The sequence below is a fragment of the Pinus tabuliformis genome, chromosome 7 (assembly GCF_031772625.1).
Source record: "Pinus tabuliformis cultivar Carrire ecotype Pingquan chromosome 7, CPIR1, whole genome shotgun sequence".
Taxonomy (NCBI): domain Eukaryota; kingdom Viridiplantae; phylum Streptophyta; class Pinopsida; order Pinales; family Pinaceae; genus Pinus; species Pinus tabuliformis.
The window spans coordinates 1,411,744,556-1,411,761,783 of record NC_142293.1 but is presented as its reverse complement, the minus strand read 5'-3'; the positions used below and the strand labels follow the sequence as shown (position 1 = coordinate 1,411,761,783).

Genomic DNA, 17,228 nt, shown 5'->3' with positions numbered 1-17,228 from the left:
GATCCATCAGATGGACATGAAGATAACATTCCTCAATTGGAAGATTGAGGAGGAGGTGTACATTGAGTAGCCAGAGGGTTTCAAGACCTTCGATCGTGAGTCGCATGTGTGCCGACTCAAGAGGGCTTTGTATGGGCTGAAGCAAGCACCCCATGCTTGGTACACTAGGATCAACATCTATTTCACTGGGTTGGGCTTCACCAAGAGTGAAGCAGATGCGAACCTTTACCACATCATGGTAGAAGGTAAGCCATTGATCATTTTCCTTTATGCTGATGATCTGATTTTGACAGGTGATGATAAACTGATCTAGTCTTGCAAGGAGGACCTTGCAAGAGAGTTCGAGATGAAAGACATGGGTCTTATGCACTACTTTCTAAGCATGGAGGTGTGGTAGAAAGATGGGGAAGTATTTGTGTCTCAAGGCAAGTATGCCAATGAGATACTCAAGCGCCTTCACATGGAGAAGTGAAAGCCCATGCAGACTCCTCTAGCTGGGAACTGGAGGGAGGAGGATGCTACTTCAGGTGAGGTAGTTGTTGCTACTGTTTATTGGAGGCTTGTGGGTTCACTTATGTATCTAGTGAACACATGACCAAACTTATGCTTTGTGGTGAACTAGTTAAGTCAAGCTATGGTTCAGTGTTATATACCTAGGGGGGATAATATGGGGCACAAAGGGAGGTACCCAAGGGAATAATGTAATAATGGGATGGGCCATAGTAATAAATAAGGTGGTTAACCTATATCATGTAAGGGACCATAAGTAGTTAGTAATAATGTAATGGGTCCATGGTATTAGATAGATGATATTGAGGGACCATGGTAATGACCTATGGTATTGTATGTATGAGGCCTATATAAAGGCTAGAGACTCCACATTGAGAGGTGTCAAGGACTTATTGTATGAATAGGCATATGGCTTGTGGAGTGTTCTCCTTCCTTAAGGAGTGAATGTATGGTGTTGCCCTACCTTAAGGGTTTGATCAATAAAGAAGCATTTCTATCTATATTAAGATCTTATTATTCTTGGGTTTATTTCTATTATCATGTATTTTTAGGTCAGATATATAACAAGTGGTATTAGAGCACTTTCTTGGGCAAAAGTGGAGATTTTTTTTTTTTTTTTGCAGGAACTTTCTGGGGCGGCGATTTTGCAAATCTGATTTGTACATTTTAGGGGAAAATATATAAAATCTAATTGGAGATCTGGATTCTTTGTGAAAAAATACTCGATTTCAAGAAAAAAAATCGGCCAAATTGGAGTCTGAATGAAGGAGATATCGCTGATCTAAAAATCAGGGGTGTTGCAGACAATTTTTCGGGGCAGCAAGTTTGCGGCGCAGATCTGGACATCCTGGTGCAAGATCTGCAAAATCTAATTGCAGATATGGATTCTTTGTGAAAAACTACCCATTTAAAAAAAAAAATCAGTCGAATCAGAGTTTGGATGAGGGAGATATTGCTGATTTAAAATCAGCTCCTTTTTTTTTTTTTTAGAATTTTTGGTGACGGCGGGAGAGTTGGAGCACAGATATGAAATTCCAGTGCTTGGATCGAGATTTCTATCACATGGGCAGATGCAGAATGGTTGTTCCATTTTCGAAAATAGGTCATAATAGGGATTCTGAGCAATATTGACTAAACTGTGACAATTTCAAATTTTCGCCAAGTAAGTGAATTTTTTTCCAAACCTTCATGGCTTCTAGCAAGGAATTTTTTACAAGGAATGATAAGGGTCCTACTATTGAAGAATTTATAGAATATCACAAATCTCGATGCAAACAATTTTGGGTAAGTCATCTGCTATTTAATCTAAAAGATGAAGCTGCTAAATGGTGGGACTCACTTGACGATTCAGTGATGCGACTTTCTCATGAAAAACTAGAAGAATTTCTTTTAGAAAAATGGTCTCATGCTAGAAAACAAGATAAGGAAAAACATGTGAGGTTATTTCCTACTGGTATATCCTTATTTCAGGTTCATGGATTGATTCAGAAGGAGAAGATCATTGTGTCTATAAATCCTAGTTGCAAGAAAAATCTCATAAATGTCAATTTGGCAAAAAAATTACAAGTTCCAGCAAAACACATTGAAAACACACAGGATGTGCAAGTTTAAAAAGATTTGAAGCTTTCAATGGATAAGGATGTGTTGCATGGTGATTTTTATACGTTAGATATGGATAACATGGATGTTGTTTTGGGATATCCTTGGATGGAATCTGTGGGTACGATCAATATTAATGTGTAAAATAAATTCCTGAAGCTCTGGTATAAAAAGAAGAAAATTACATTACAGGATATTTCCATCAATAAATAGGTAGAGTGCACGGAGGCTGAAACAGAAGATGTTCCAAGGACTGGCATATCAGATGATGAGCCAATGATGATCGACAATCAAACACAAACAGAGGCTAAAGCAGAAAAGGTTACAGGTGCTGATACATCAGATGAGGGCACAGTGGTTGAAGTAATATTGGAAGATAAGACACCACAGCAGGCACCACAATATGCATCAGATAACAGTCAGGCTCCAGTAAGGGGCGAATTAAAGAAAAAGACACCGTAGGTTAAAACTTCAACATATCAACACCCACATCACCCCGCAAGACAACAACCAATAAGATGGCAACCAATTAGCCAGAAGGACAACAACCCTCGCATGACATATAGAGAAGAGCGAAGATCCACCTACTATACATCAACACAGAAGAGCTTCCACGGTCAACTTCCATCTCAAGCGAGTGAGGCACCAGCGAGATCGAGGATTCACCTTTCTCTTGGATGGCTAGATACACGTGCATGGTACCAGGGGACTACTCTTTTGAGTAGATCTTATTATTTTTGTTCCTCCCATGTTTCGGGGACGAAACATGCTAAGGGGGGTGAAAGGTTATATACCTAAGGGAGATAATATGGGGTACAAAGGGAGGTACCCAAGGGAATAATGTAATAATGGGATGGGCCATAGTAATAAATAAGGTGGTTAACCCGTATCATGTAAGGGACCACAAATAGTTAGTAATAATGTAATGGGCCCATGGTATTAGATAGATGGTATTGAGGGAACTATGGTAATGACCCATGGTATTGTATGTATGAGGCCTATATAAAGGCTAGAGACTCCACATTGAGAGGTGTCAAGGAATTATTGTATGAACAGGCATATGGCTTGTGGAGTGTTCTCCTTCCTTAAGGAGTGAATATATGGTGTTGCCCTACCTTAAGGGTTTGATCAATAAAGAAGCATTTCTATCTATATTCAGATCTTATTATTCTTGGGTTTATTTCTATTATCATATATTTTCAGGTCAGATATATAACATTCAGCCTACCAAGCTGTTTTGGAAGGCAGCGAAGCATGTGCTAAGATACCTCATAGGCACATCTCAGTTTGGATTGTGGTACAAACGAACAGAGGGAGTGAAGCTTCAGGGCTTCAGAGATGCGGATTAGGCAGGGAGTCCATCAGATCGGAAGAGCACTTCTAGAGGAATATTCAACCTTGGTTCAGCTGCAGTTTCCTGGTACAACAGGAAACAGAGGTCAGTTGCACTTAGCTCAGCAGAGGCTGAATACATGGCTGCTAGTTAGGCTGCATGTGAGGCCATTTGGATGCAGAAGATTCTAGTGGGATTGTTTGGTCAGAGGATGGATCCAATCGTGATCTACTGCGATAATCAGAGTTGTATCAAACTCTCTAAGAATCCATTTTTTCATGACAGGTCCAAGCACATTGATATCCGGTATCACCATCTTTGAGACTGTGTGGTCAAGAGGATCATGTTGTTGCTGTATGTTTCGACCGAGGAATAGGATGCATATATTTTGACTAAGGCATTGTCAAAATGCAAGTTCAAGTTCCACAGAGATAGGATTGGGGTTACTGATAATCCCTTTCTTTTTGAGAGGGAGTGTTGAAAATAGCAACAAGAAATGCTAAATATAGAAGTGCTAAACATAGCATTGCCATAAATAGCATTTCGGGATACCTTTCTATTTTAGTTAGTCCCTGAACTAAAATAGAGAAGTAAAATTTGAATTTGATCTTAGCAGTTGTTTGTAAAATAATTAATTAATTCATCTTGAGTTAATTAGTTGCAGAAAATCAAACATGAAGTCTATGTGGGAACATGCAACAGTTATCCCATTGATTGAGGAATTTATCCCTTAGTTAAAGAGATAAGGATGAGTTGTAATTTGAGATGTAATTAGTTAGCTCAGTTAACTGAGTTAAGTCCAGTTAGATTAGTTAAAATAGTTTTTTGAACTAATTGTGAGTTTTGTTAGTTAATGCATGCATGCATGTAACTGTTGCACTTCAGATAACTGAATATTCTCTCATAAATAACTCATGCATGTCAGTTCAGACAGAGACCCAGTTGAGATTAAATGATGGGACAATGTACTATCAGTTGCAGGAATATTCCATTGTGAATATCTCTTGCATTCAGAAGGAATTCATTCCTTGGAGATTACGTAATTACTTCTTCAATTTAGTGAGAGTGTGATGATGCCAATTTCACACAGGTGGCATCACTGGACCCCAAGGAAAACTGCGCAAGGAAATAGGAGGCTTGGAGGGCTGAGGGAAGGCATATATTGTGTCTATTCAATCTGTGAGCTGTATTGTTTGATTGCACAGAGAGCAGGATAGCTTGTGAGCTGATTCTTTTTGTAATACGAACATATTTCCACTTGTATGATAATACAGAGATTGGGGTTTTAGGTTGAGGCTTTCCCCGAGTTATTCTTCTGTGTTCGTGTGTGATTGGTTTCTCTTCATCTGTTATATGTGTTCTACTTGATCTTGCTCATATTCGATTAAGCTTCCACAAGTTTGTTGTAGAAGTAGATCTTGTATTTTGCTTTAGTATATTGCATAATCTGTTGATCTAAAATGGGAATTTCTACATAAACAACTCTTCCTTGCTAGATGGGAGTTGAAGCAAAACCCTTTGCAAATATTGTTCGAATATGAGAATTTGAAGAGAAACCCAGGGGAAACAATTCAAGAGTTTTCAACTAGGTTCAATAGGGTTTATAATTCAATCCCCAATAATATTAAGCCCCCCTGGTTTAGTCCTGCGTCACTATCTTGATGGTTTTGGTGCTCAGCTAGCTTATCAACACAAAGAAATAAATGTTGCTATAATGGAAGATACACAAAATAGTGCTATAGGAGTGGAAGCAAATTTACTGGCTAAAAAGGGAAAGATTGGGACAAAGAAAAGAGTATCATTTAAGGATGAACCATCTTCTTTAGTAGACACCAAATTTGATGTTATGTTAAAGACAATGGAGAAATTGGTTGACAATTTGACTCCTCCCAGAAGTTAGCCTCAACCTCAAGTAAGAAATCCCAATTTTAGAAGGCCACTTGGACGTTAGGCTTGCCAGAAGAATCTAGTTGAACAACAGACAATCCGACCTCCATTTACTAGAATTTTTTTTGATGAGAAAGATAATGAAGAGAATGAAAAACAACATATTAATTGATTTGATGATGAAGAAACTCATGTATTTCTAACTAAAGAGGAGCATGATAGTTCTTTTGAATGTTCAGAAGAAAGGGATAGTAATCAACTAATGTTTAACTCAAAAATATATCAGTAGGGGTATAATAATGTTGTTGCTGAGGTCCAGAGACAATATAACCTATGAGGTAGAAATGTAGTTGTTGCTAAATCTCCTTTAGGGAAAGCTGCAATTGCGCAGAAACATACTGAGCCCAAGAAAGCAGATGAACCTAAGAAAGCAATGGAATCAAAGAACGATGCACCTACGAAGGGAGATCAAAGAAAAAAAGACGGAAATATCAAGGATTTGGAAAATGTTCAACCTTCTTTCAGCTTGGAAAATGAGATAGGAAAGGTTAAGATCTCCATTCCTTTTGTTGAATTGTTGAGGAATATGCATTATAAAGAACAATTTATCAATATGATAAAGGGCTCACTAGTTGATCAAACATTGAATATAAATAATCAAGATTCTTTGAATATCCAAGATGATTCACCTACATTCTTATTTGGTCCTTATACTACTAAGATAAATGAAGACGTGCCTCCCTTTTATGTCATCTTTAACATTCATGATATGGTTTTTCATAATGCAATGCTTGATTCAGGGGCTTCACACAATTTTATGCCCAAGATTTTTATGGATAATTTAGGGTTGGATATCACTAGACTCTATAAAGTTTGGTTTCATTTGATTCAAGAAAGGTGCAATGTTTAGGGCTGATCAACAAAGAGTATTGTGATGGATGTTGTGGTAGACTTGACTCAAATTCCAACAAAGAGTATTGTGATGGATGTTGTGGTGGAAAATATACCACCAAGGTTCATAATGTTACTTTCTCGTTCTTGGGAAACCAAAGTGGGTGGTACTTTGCAAATGGACATGTCCTATGCCTCCATCCCTATTTTTGGAGAAATAAGGAGACTCTATAGGGAAGCTCAAATGAAATGTGTGGTAAGTAGTAAGGTAGAACCATGGAATCATTCTATTTATGTTGTAGATACTAATTTGCGGTTAGAGATTTTATATAATGACTTGAATTTGGAGGAAGAAAATAAAAAACAAATGCGAGACCAAATTCAGACAGAAAATGAGCAAGTGGATGAGATAGATGAGACATGGAGCATGCGTTTTGATGGGTCTATTTGCAAAGAGGGATTAGGAGCTGGTATATGGATCATTACACCAAATGGAGGTAGTCAAGTGTATTCTTTCAAGTTATATTTTGAATTCTCTAATAATGTAACTGAATATAAGGCTTTAGTCATTGGTTTAAACATACTCAAGGAATAAAGAGCTAAAAGGATCCACATTTTTGGGGACTCAGAGCTAAGTATAAATTAGGTTAAAGGGATATATCAGAAAAAGCACCCAAGGATGAGAGCTTACAGAAATGAAGTTTGAGATTTATTTGATAATTTCTTTGTTGAGCCCAAAATTTTAGTAGTTTCAAGACAAGAAAATTTCATTGTTGATTCATTGGCTAGTACAACAAGCATGTTATAAATTCCTATTTACCCAAATAAGAAATATTAGATATAGATGAGATATAGACTTTCCATCTCAAACAACATTAAACACTAACACATCTTCGCAAATGATCAACAAATAAAGAGATTTTTGGAAATGACAGATGAATTTACCAACAGTCCTATTAGTGAAGAAAAATATCTAGGTAACCACACTGATACATATGATTTGCTAAATGTTATAGGTGATTAGAAAGTAATTCAACTAAGAAACAATTTCTTGCCTAGTGGATTAGTGCCTTTGGAAAATTTATTTGACAACAATGATGTGGATGTTAAACCAAAAATGAAGCATGATAGTAATGAATTACAGGACTGTAGTTTAGGCATAGAAAAAGAGCCAAAAGTTGTCAAAACTTCCAATTATTTAAATGAGGACTAGAAGGACAAATATGCTGCTTTACAGGAAGAATTTTCTGATTTATTTGCATGGAAATATGAATATTTAAGGGTCTATGATAGAAGTATAATTCAACATACTATACCCTTAAAGGAAAATGAAAATCCTTTCAAGCAAAAACTGAGGAGAATAAATCCTAAGTTGCTGCCATTGATAGAGAAAGAGGTGAAAAAGTTGTTAGATGTTAAGATTATAATTTTTCTGAGATTTTGAAAATGGGTTGCTAACCTTGTACCCATGAGAAAAAAGAATGGGGAGATTCGACTGTGTGTGGACTTTAGAGATCTAAACAAGGTGTCATTAAAGGATAATTACCCATTGCCTAAGATGGAGAGCATTTTGCAAAGTGTTGTTGGTTTAGAGAGGATTTCAATGTTAGATGGTTTCTCAGAGTACAATCAAATATTGGGGCATCCTGAAGACCAAAAAGACAACCTTCACTACACCACGGGGAACATTCATGTTTTCCAAAATGCATTTTGGATTAATGAACAAAGGAGCTACATTTAAGAGGGAAATGGACATAGCCTTTGCAGGGAGAAGAATATGTTTGTGGTAGTCTATTTGGATGATATCACGTTATATTCAATATTTGATTCAATGCACTTAAAACATCTCAGGCAAGTATTTTTGAAATGCAAAAAATTTGGTATTTCATTGAACCCCAAAAATCACATTTTGCTATGAAATATGGTAAGCTTTTGGGTCATATAGTATCTAAGATGGCATCCAAATTGATCCATAGAGAGATGAATCAATACAAAAACTTGAGTTACCTAGAAGTAAAAATGAAGTCCGAACACTTATGTAATGGATTCTGATTGAAGGGACCGCTGCGGCTGCTGGAGCTCGTGACCTTCCCACGCGCCACTGCCTTCGCCCTCCAGGCCCTGCCTGGTCGGGCCTCTGAGCCTCGTACCCTCTGTGCTTGTCGTTTTGCGCTGGCCTCTCCCTCGGGGACCCAACTCCCTCTCCCGTGCTTGTCGTTTTGTATCTCCCGTCGCTCCCAGCGGGCCTGCAATGGCAGGGACCGCTTCCCCCCCTCCAGCTTCAGAGAACCATGAAGAAATCTTTGCCTCTCTTTTTTCTGAACCCTCAGACGACAGACCACGCTCCTCAATTACTAAGTTCATCAAAAAGCTGGATGAAATCCCTGAGGTAAATCTCCCTCCATCCCTTCCAAGGAAATCGGCAATAGCTCTTGCAGAAAGAGGCCTTGTAGGCCAGTTCACCGGCCTCTAGCCTTCCCCGAGATCAGTCCAAAAATGGGTGGAGTGTAACTGGAGTGCAATGATTCAAGGAAAGATCGCCATCAGATTCTGCGGACGAGGATACTATACTTTTCTGTTTGAGTCGAAAGAAGACAAGAATCTCATATTCCGCAATGGACCTTATTTCATGGACACAAGAGGACTCTATTTGAACAGATGGACCCCGGAATTCGATCCGGAAATGGATATCCCAAATGCAGTTCCTGTTTGGGTGCGGCTCCCTCATTTTCCGCTTCACTGCTGGGGGGATGAATCAGTAAAAGCAATAGGTAATGCAGTCGGAAAATACATTGACAGATCTGAGCCAAGGGAGAACATGCATGCGTGCGCAAGGATCTGCATCGAAGTTGACCTAGGGAAAGGCCTGCCAGAAGCTATAAAGATAAAGGTGGACCAATGGATGCACATTCAGCAGCTGGATTACGAGCAGCTCCCCTTCAAATGCAAGGTATGTCACGAGTATGGCCACTTCGCCAATAGATGTAGCAAGTTAAAAGCAAATGAAGTAGAAAATAATGAGGAAAGTGCAGAGGCTTCATGGGAACATGTAAAAAGAAAAAAGCCCTCCCTTAACCAGGGAACCAGCTTCAAAACCCCTCCGGCAACAGGCCTCCCCCCCCCTCCTCCTCCCTCTAACTCAGCCTTCCCCTCATCCTCCAACCCTTTTGAATCTTTATCCGCTAAAGATCCGTCCTCCCCCCCCCAGTCCCCTCGCCCAGCCTCTCCCCGCTCGATCCCCCCCCCATCCCCCCCTCCCACCATTGAAAGAATCCTCACTAGAAACAAAGCGAAAGAAGCCAACCAGCCCTCAGACCCCCCGAGAAAAGTGGGTAGGAAGACAAACAAAGAACTCAGGGATGAAACAGCCGCTAAGGAGATGGAAACCGGAACACAGCAACCTATGGATTCATATCTAGGAAAGTTAAAAGGGAGTGGAGAAAAGGCAAAGGAGAAGTCCAGATCCCACCCAACAAACGGTAAATAATGATCTTGGTCTCTTGGAACTGTAGGGGGATGGGCTCTTCCTTAAAGTTGAAATCAATCAAGGATCTTCTAAATCAGGAACAGCCAGACATTCTTCTAATCCAGGAGACCAAAATCACCGAGCAGGACTTTCTTCATCAAACCCAACATTTCAAAAATTTTACAGGTCTATCAAAAGGCTCAGATGGGGCATCAGGAGGTATAGGAACATTATGGAGCAAAAACAAATGGGAGATCACCAACTCACACCTATGCAACTGGTGGATCAGAGCAGACTTGAAAAATAAAAGCACTCAGGAAGTTTATCACATCTACAACATATATGCCCCAAATCACTACAGGGACAAAGCTAGCTGTTGGAATTCTATAGAGGCAGATCTTCTCGCTGCTCAAAACAGCCGGATAATTCTTGGGGGAGACATGAACTTAATAAGACAGGTGGAGGAAAAATATGGTGGAAATTACCATGCAGACCCCTCTCGAGACAAGCTAGAATCCATCATTCAGTCTTTCAACTTGATCGACACCCCTCTGTCAAATGGCAAATACACATGGACCAATAAAAGATCAGGATCTCAAAATATCAAGGAGAGACTGGACAGGTTCTTAATTCAAGAAGAAGTAGCAGGAAATTTTCAGTCCATCAGGAGCCATTTAATTCATGGCTCAGCTTCGGATCACAAGCCAGTGTCTCTCATTTTGGACAAAGGAATAAATTTGGGGCCACTCCCCTTCAAATACAATAAAACCTGGGACCTCCACGAAGACTTCCGCACTCTAATCCAAAATCAGTGGGCTAAGGAAGTAATAGGGTCGCCACACTTTGTCTGGGAAACAAAACTGAAACAGTTGCGGACAGTCATAAAGCAGTGGGCGAAAGAGGTGGCGATCTCGGAACGGAGAAAAAAAACAGATCTGCTTGCAGAGATGGAGCTCTGGCACAAAGAGAAAGAGCATATCCAATACACAGTTGAGGATTTAGAGAGGGAAAAAAATATGTACAAGGAACTCTACCGTTAAAACCGCGTGGAGGAAGAGGAGCAAAGAGCGAAATCCTGCTGCTTATGGTTGAAAGCTGGGGACAAAAACACCTCTTTCTTCCACAACAACATCAAAATTAGAAGAGCTGGCAATCAAATAGACAAAATCGAGGCTGATGGGAAAGTGCTGAAGGGCCAAGAAGAAATAAAAAACGCAGCCTATAATCACTTCAAGGCCCTCCTCTCAGCAGATCCTCAACAAATAGACAGCGCTGATTTCCTCAGTATAATAGAGAGCAAACTATCAGAGGATCATAATAAAGAGCTGGAACAAGACCTCACTGAAGAGGAAATCAGAGCGGCGACCTTCAGCATGCAGCAAGACAAGGCTCCGGGCCCGGACGGTTATACGGTAGCTTTCTACAGGCAACATTGGGAAACAATCAAAAAGGATTTTGTGAGAATGATAAAGAATGTTTTCAGAAATAACAAGCTGGGAGAAAACACAAAATCTTCCCACATTGCTCTGATTCCTAAGGAAGCAAACCCCACCTCATTTGACAGATTTCGCCCTATTTCGCTTTGCAATGTCTCATACAAGATTATAACAAAAATAATTGCCAATAGGCTAAAGAAATTTCTCCCTCTTTTAGTCTCTGAAAACCAGGGAGGCTTTGTCCCATGCAGGCAAATCACAGACAACGTCATATTAATTTAGGAAGCCATACACAGCAGCCTTAATAGAGGAGAGCGCGGAATGATAATCAAACTGGATATGGCCAACGCATTCGATCAGGTGGATCACTCTTTTCTAAGAGCAGCTCTAAAAAAATTTGGGTTCTCTTCCAACTTTATCAGCATCATCAATGGCTGTATCTCCAATCCTTGGACCGCACCCTTGATCAATGGTCGTCCTAGCAAGTACTTCAGAAGTTCCAGGGGGCTGAGACAAGGCTGCCCTCTCTCCCCTTTCCTTTACATACTTATGGCTGAGACCTTGAGCATTCATCTAGATCATCTTCGCAGCAACAAAGAGATTACGGGAATAAGCATTGAAAGAGGGATAAAGGAGATAAATCACTCGCTCTTCGCGGATGATACTCTCTTAATTGGGGGAGCCTCCAGTCTGATGGCAAGGAGATTCAAAAGAGTTTTGGATGCCTTCCTCTCAGCCTCTGGGGGCAAACTGAACAACAGGAAATGTAAAATTTATACATGGAATGTTTCCTTCCAAATTCAACAAAGAATATCCCTGATTTTGGACATTCCAATACAAAGAAATTGGAGCTCCTTCTCTTACTTGGGTTTGCCTCTGGCAAAAGAACCTATCAAAGCTGAGGTCTGGACAAAACATATAGAAAAGATGAGAGGTCTCCTCCAGAGTTGGGGAGCCTCTTGGCTCAACTTAGCCGGCAGAACCATCCTCATCAAGGTTGTTCTTTCAGGCCTCCCAATCTACCAATACGCGGTAATCATGGCCCCAGCCAGCATCCACAAACATATGGAACTTATTATGAGAAGTTTCCTCTGGCAGGGAGGAAAACAGGAATCCAAGAAATTCAGCCTCGTCAATTGGGATCAGGTCACTCTCCCTTATGAAAAAGGAGGCCTCTCCTTAAAAATTCCAAGTCTTTCCAATCAGGCTCTGGGGCTCAAACTGATCTGGAAGATTCTCTCAGGGAACGGATCGTGGTGGGTGGAGACTATAAAAAGAAAATACCTCAGAGGCTCGAACTCCAACATACTCATCGAACCAATTGTGGACAGGCCTTGCACCCCGATGTGGAGACTTATTAAAAAAGTTCTGCCTCACTTTAAAGAAAATGCCTCCAAACTCCCAGGTAATGGAAGGGATACCAAGATATGGACCGACAGAATAATGGGCTCAAATCCGAGAAACCTTCTCCAAGGCCTCCGGCCACTGCAAGATTGGATGGAGGAACGAAAGTTAACCACCCTGTTTGACATATCTTCCTGGAATCAAAACAGATGGCTCGATTGGAAGGATTTGCAACCCCCCCCCCCCGACCTCAGAGAGCTATGGCTCAATCTAAGACATTCTCTCTCTGGTTCTGCTCCAACCAACATGGGGACTGAAGATAGATACATCTGGGACACCTGTGGAGGGAACTTCACGGTGAAAGAAGGATACAAATCCTTGCAAAACATAACTCCCACAGCAAACTGGAATCTCCACACAGCTGCTTGGAAGTCAGAATGCCTTCCAAAGGTGAAACACTTTAACTGGACTCTTTTAAAAGGGAAAATTCTTACAGCAGAGAACTTAAGGAAGAGAGGAATTCAAGGCCCCTCGATTTGCTGTTTCTGCCGAGCAGAGGAGGAGTCCATCCAACATACCCTCTTACTCTGCCCCTTCGCTCAGAGTTGTTGGAAGTAGCTGACAAGTCCCATGGAAGCCCGAGAAAGCTTTGATCAGGTCTACAATCTCCAGAAAAATTGGAAGAAAGGTTACCCCTTCTACAGAAAAGGAAAGAACAATCTAATCAGAGTGTGGAAATGCATCCCTGCCACCCTTTGCTGGAACCTCTGGCTAGCCAGAAACAATCATGTATTCAACAACAAACAGCCTAATATGGCCAATATCCTTGCAAAGACAATCGCCAGTATTTCTGAAGCTATTAGTGCAAACTACATAGCTCTCCCAGACCAGACGAGCTGGGCACAAGAAGAGAGAAACTGGTACAACAAGTTCAACATTAACCACTCTCAAATTCACCCCCCCCAGGCCAAAGCTTATCAGAATCGGCCCAACTGGAAACTCAGAGGATCCAAAGATGAGATATATCAATGGATCCTCAATCAGAAGCGCTCTTTCCTCCTCTTTGATGGCGCTTCGAAGAACAACCCCGGGAAAGCCGGAGCAGGGGGTATAATCAAAGATCACAATGGGAAAACCATTCTCAGCTACGAATGGGGATTGGGGAATGCCTCCAGTAACGCTGCTGAAGCCTATAGCCTCCTCCTGGGCACTTCAATTTTGTCTAGACTGGGCTTAAGGAATGTAATAATTCTGGGGGACTCGGCCATCATCATCGCCGCCATGACCACAGGTAAAGAGTTCATTAAGGTTGGCCTTAACAACATCAAGACCAGGATTCTTGACAATCTCAGGCACATGGGCAACACAACGTTCCTTCATGTGCTAAGAGAAAGCAATACAGAAGCTGATTCCTTAGCAAACAAGGTAGTCAACAGGCAACAAGGACAAGTTCGAGAGAATGAAAGGCTTTATGAAAAGGCAATCCCGTAGGAGATCAAGCTGTCAGACAGCTCATCCGATCAGCACCCCCAGAACTCGACCTAACAGCAGTCATTTCATTAGTTCTTCCGTCCTCGATCCTCACTACGCCTCCATTACGCTGTCTTTCCCTCTATCCATCGCTTCTAGAGCAATGCATCCTCTTTCTTCTCGTGACCTCCCCCCTGCAATTTCAGGTAAACGTCCCCTCCTCCTCCTCTCTGACTGCACCACGAATCTGGATCAGGATATGCACTCATCCCTCACAAATAAAAATAATCCGCATCTCCATCATGACTGGCCTCCCGCTTTCCTTTATATACACTTCCCTTCCCCCGATCGCCACAGAACTTCTCTGCTTCTTCAGAATCAGACTTGCAAATTTGCGCGCTCAGAGAGGGGCAGTTTTGCTCCCACCAGCAGAAGCAAATAGTGCGCTCTCAAGACACTGTTGTCTCTCTCGCAGTACCTCTTCAGCATCAAGCGAGGCAGTCAACAGAGCAATCACGAAGAGCTCGCTCCCTTCACAGGCTTCCGGTATAAATCGGACCACTCTCAAGCTATTTGTTTGCTAACTCACCTTTTCTTAGCAATGGCAGGAGCAGCAAGAGAACCCGTTGGACCGAGTGCTCGGAAATAACACCTGTACTCTCTGTAAAGAACACTGCTTTATGATAGCACTGTTTGTCAAACACCACAAAGAGCTCAGAAATGACTTCCAAGCTGACAGCAGGTCCAAGCGGAAAAAGCTAGAAAAACAAAAGAAAGAGATAGAGAGCCTCAAGGAAAAGTGCCAACACCTGGAGGAGGCCATCGCCCACATAAAGAATATTACAAAGAGTATGCAAGCAGAGGCATCCACTAAGGCAAGCCAAAAGGAGCATCAGAAGGAAGACCAGAAGGAAGACACAGTTAATCAGTTTTGGTTAATTTTTATATGTCAAGCAAAGTTTGTCTCCTAGCCGGCCTTTTTGTCAGACAGTATAGTCGTTATCTATTCCAACATATTCTCTTTAAGTTAAACTCTCAGAAGCCAAGGGTTGTGACCCTATTCTGGACTTCTTCCCACCTTCTTCTTCTCGCATCCTATGTAACAGCTCCTGCTTAATGCAATTTTTTATAATACAAGAGTTGACGACCATGTTAAAAAAAAAAAATGAAGTCCAGTCATTCTTGGGTAGAGTAATTTTTCCGCAGAGATTTATTCCAAAATTTGTTGAAATCTTAAGGGTAATTAACAACATGTTGAAGAAGAAAAATGAAGTCAAGTGGACACTTATAGCCAAGCAATATTTTGAAGAAATAAAATCAACAATAATTAAATCCCTTGTTCTTGTCAACATAGATTTCTCAAAATATTTTCTAGTCTTTTCATTTGCTTAAGAACATACTATTTCAAGCATCTTGTTGCAGAAAAATCAGGATAATCAGGAGCAACCCATTTCATTTTTTAGCAGAATTTTAAGAGATGAAGAGCTAAAATACAACAACATGGAAAAATAGGCCTTTGCAATGGTGAAATAACTCAAGGATTTCAGGGTATATGTTCTACTCTCTCATATAATAACGTTTGTTCTCAATGCTGTTGGAAAAGACATCTTGAGTCAACTTGACAATGATGGTTGCAGAGGCAAGTGGATTGCAAGCCTATTGAAGTATGACCTAGCGATTAAACCAACAAATTTAATTAAAGGTGAAGATCTAGAAAAGATTATGGTGTTGTACCTATGGTGCTGTGTGCATATTGCATATGCAATGCTGGGTATAGATGGTGCTATGTACATGTTGGATATACGACGCTTTGTACATATCGTATTGTGCGCATGTTGGATATGAAGTGTTGTGTACATATGATTCTATGTACATGTTGTATATGCAGTGCTATGTACATATGGTGTTGTGTGCATGTTGTACAAGTGTTACTATGTACATATGGTGTTGTGTGCATGATTGTACTTGTGGTGTTGTGTGCATATGGCGATATGCACATATTGTACATGTGGTGTTGTGTACATGTCGTGCATGTGATTTTGTGTACATGTGGTGTCACGTACACGTCATGCATGTGGTACTGTGTACGTGTGGTATTGTGTACATGTTGTACAGGTCCTGCGGTGTACATGTGGCACTGTGTACGCATTGTACAGGTGGTGCCATGTACATGTGATGATGTGCACATGTTGTGCAGATGGTGCCATGTACAAGTGGTATAGTGTACATGTTGTACATATGGTACTGGTGTACATGTGGCATTGTGCGCATGCCATACATGTGTTGCGGGCCTGTGGTATTATGTATGTGCATTGTGTAGTCGTGGTATCGTGACATATGTATTCATTGTGTGTACTCTGTGTATGTATTTGTGTGTGTTGTACACCGGGTGTAGGTGTATGTATTGTGTTGTGTTGTACATCGGATGTAGGAGTATGTATTGTGTTGTTTTGTACACTGGGTGTAGGTGTATGTGTGGTATGTTTTGTGTAGGTGCATGTATTGCATGGTGTTGTATGTCGTGTGGGGTTGTATATGTGTGATTCCCACTATGTTTATGTGCACATGGTTGAGGAGAAGGCATTGGGTGTTTGTCGGGTGTGGCAACCAATCCAACATGTGTACAGAATAAGGACAAAGGAAGAAGCTAAGGATTGATTAAAGGATAAGTATTAGTATTTTATTTCAATTTTATTATGCATGTGATTTATGATTCTAGTCTATGATGATTACATGTGATTTATGACTTTGATCTATGATGGTTGTGTTTTGAGCCAACCTAATGTGATATGTTTATACATGATGATTTGGTCAAAGATATTAGTTTGACTTGTTGTGACAGGAAGAAAACATAATTACAAGTGTACCTTGTTGACGGGCCACCAATGAGGTATGATTTGAAGTTATTTCAATTTATTTTAAAGCGAATGAAAATTATGTGCTTGGTATAGGAAAGCATGAAATTCTCGTACAGTGGATGAAACTGATTGTAAGAATTAGTAGCAACAACAAAGGAATTGGAACAGGCAACAATATGCTGCTAAAATATTCAGGAGCAGGGCCATTGTGGGACACTGGTACCCAATAGTGTTCATTGATTGCCATGAGCATGCTATGACCAGTATGATGGTTTTAAGGTAGGGATATGCCTTGGTTTTTGTACCTTCTAATGCGAGGAAACCTTGTCAAGGGATGAACTGTCTAGGATGGGGGTGTGAGCAGAAATTGGAAGGTGTGTGATTGCACAGAAGGGGGTGACCGAATTTCCCGAGGGACTATGTAGCATAGAAGG

At 40.8% G+C, this 17,228-nt stretch overlaps 1 protein-coding gene across 1 annotated transcript; it reads left to right on the top strand.

The window, feature by feature from the left end:
• Nucleotides 1-8,741: 8,741 nt before the first annotated feature.
• On the top strand, nucleotides 8,742-10,726 carry LOC149252940 (uncharacterized). Its single transcript, XM_089454316.1, has 3 exons — nucleotides 8,742-9,170; nucleotides 9,733-9,905; nucleotides 10,048-10,726. Exons 1-3 carry the CDS (start codon nucleotides 8,742-8,744, stop codon nucleotides 10,724-10,726), a joined length of 1,281 nt encoding a protein of 426 aa, XP_089310442.1.
• The last annotated feature ends 6,502 nt before the right edge of the window (nucleotides 10,727-17,228 follow it).

Coding starts and splice junctions, on each gene's coding strand:
- LOC149252940 (XM_089454316.1), top strand. CDS start 8,742: ATGATTCAAGGAAAGATCGCCATCAGATTCTGCGGACGAGGATACTAT. Junction 9,171..9,732: donor AGCTCCCCTTCAAATGCAAG/GTATGTCACGAG, acceptor TTGGAACTGTAG/GGGGATGGGCTCTTCCTTAA. Junction 9,906..10,047: donor CTCAGATGGGGCATCAGGAG/GTATAGGAACAT, acceptor AAATCACTACAG/GGACAAAGCTAGCTGTTGGA.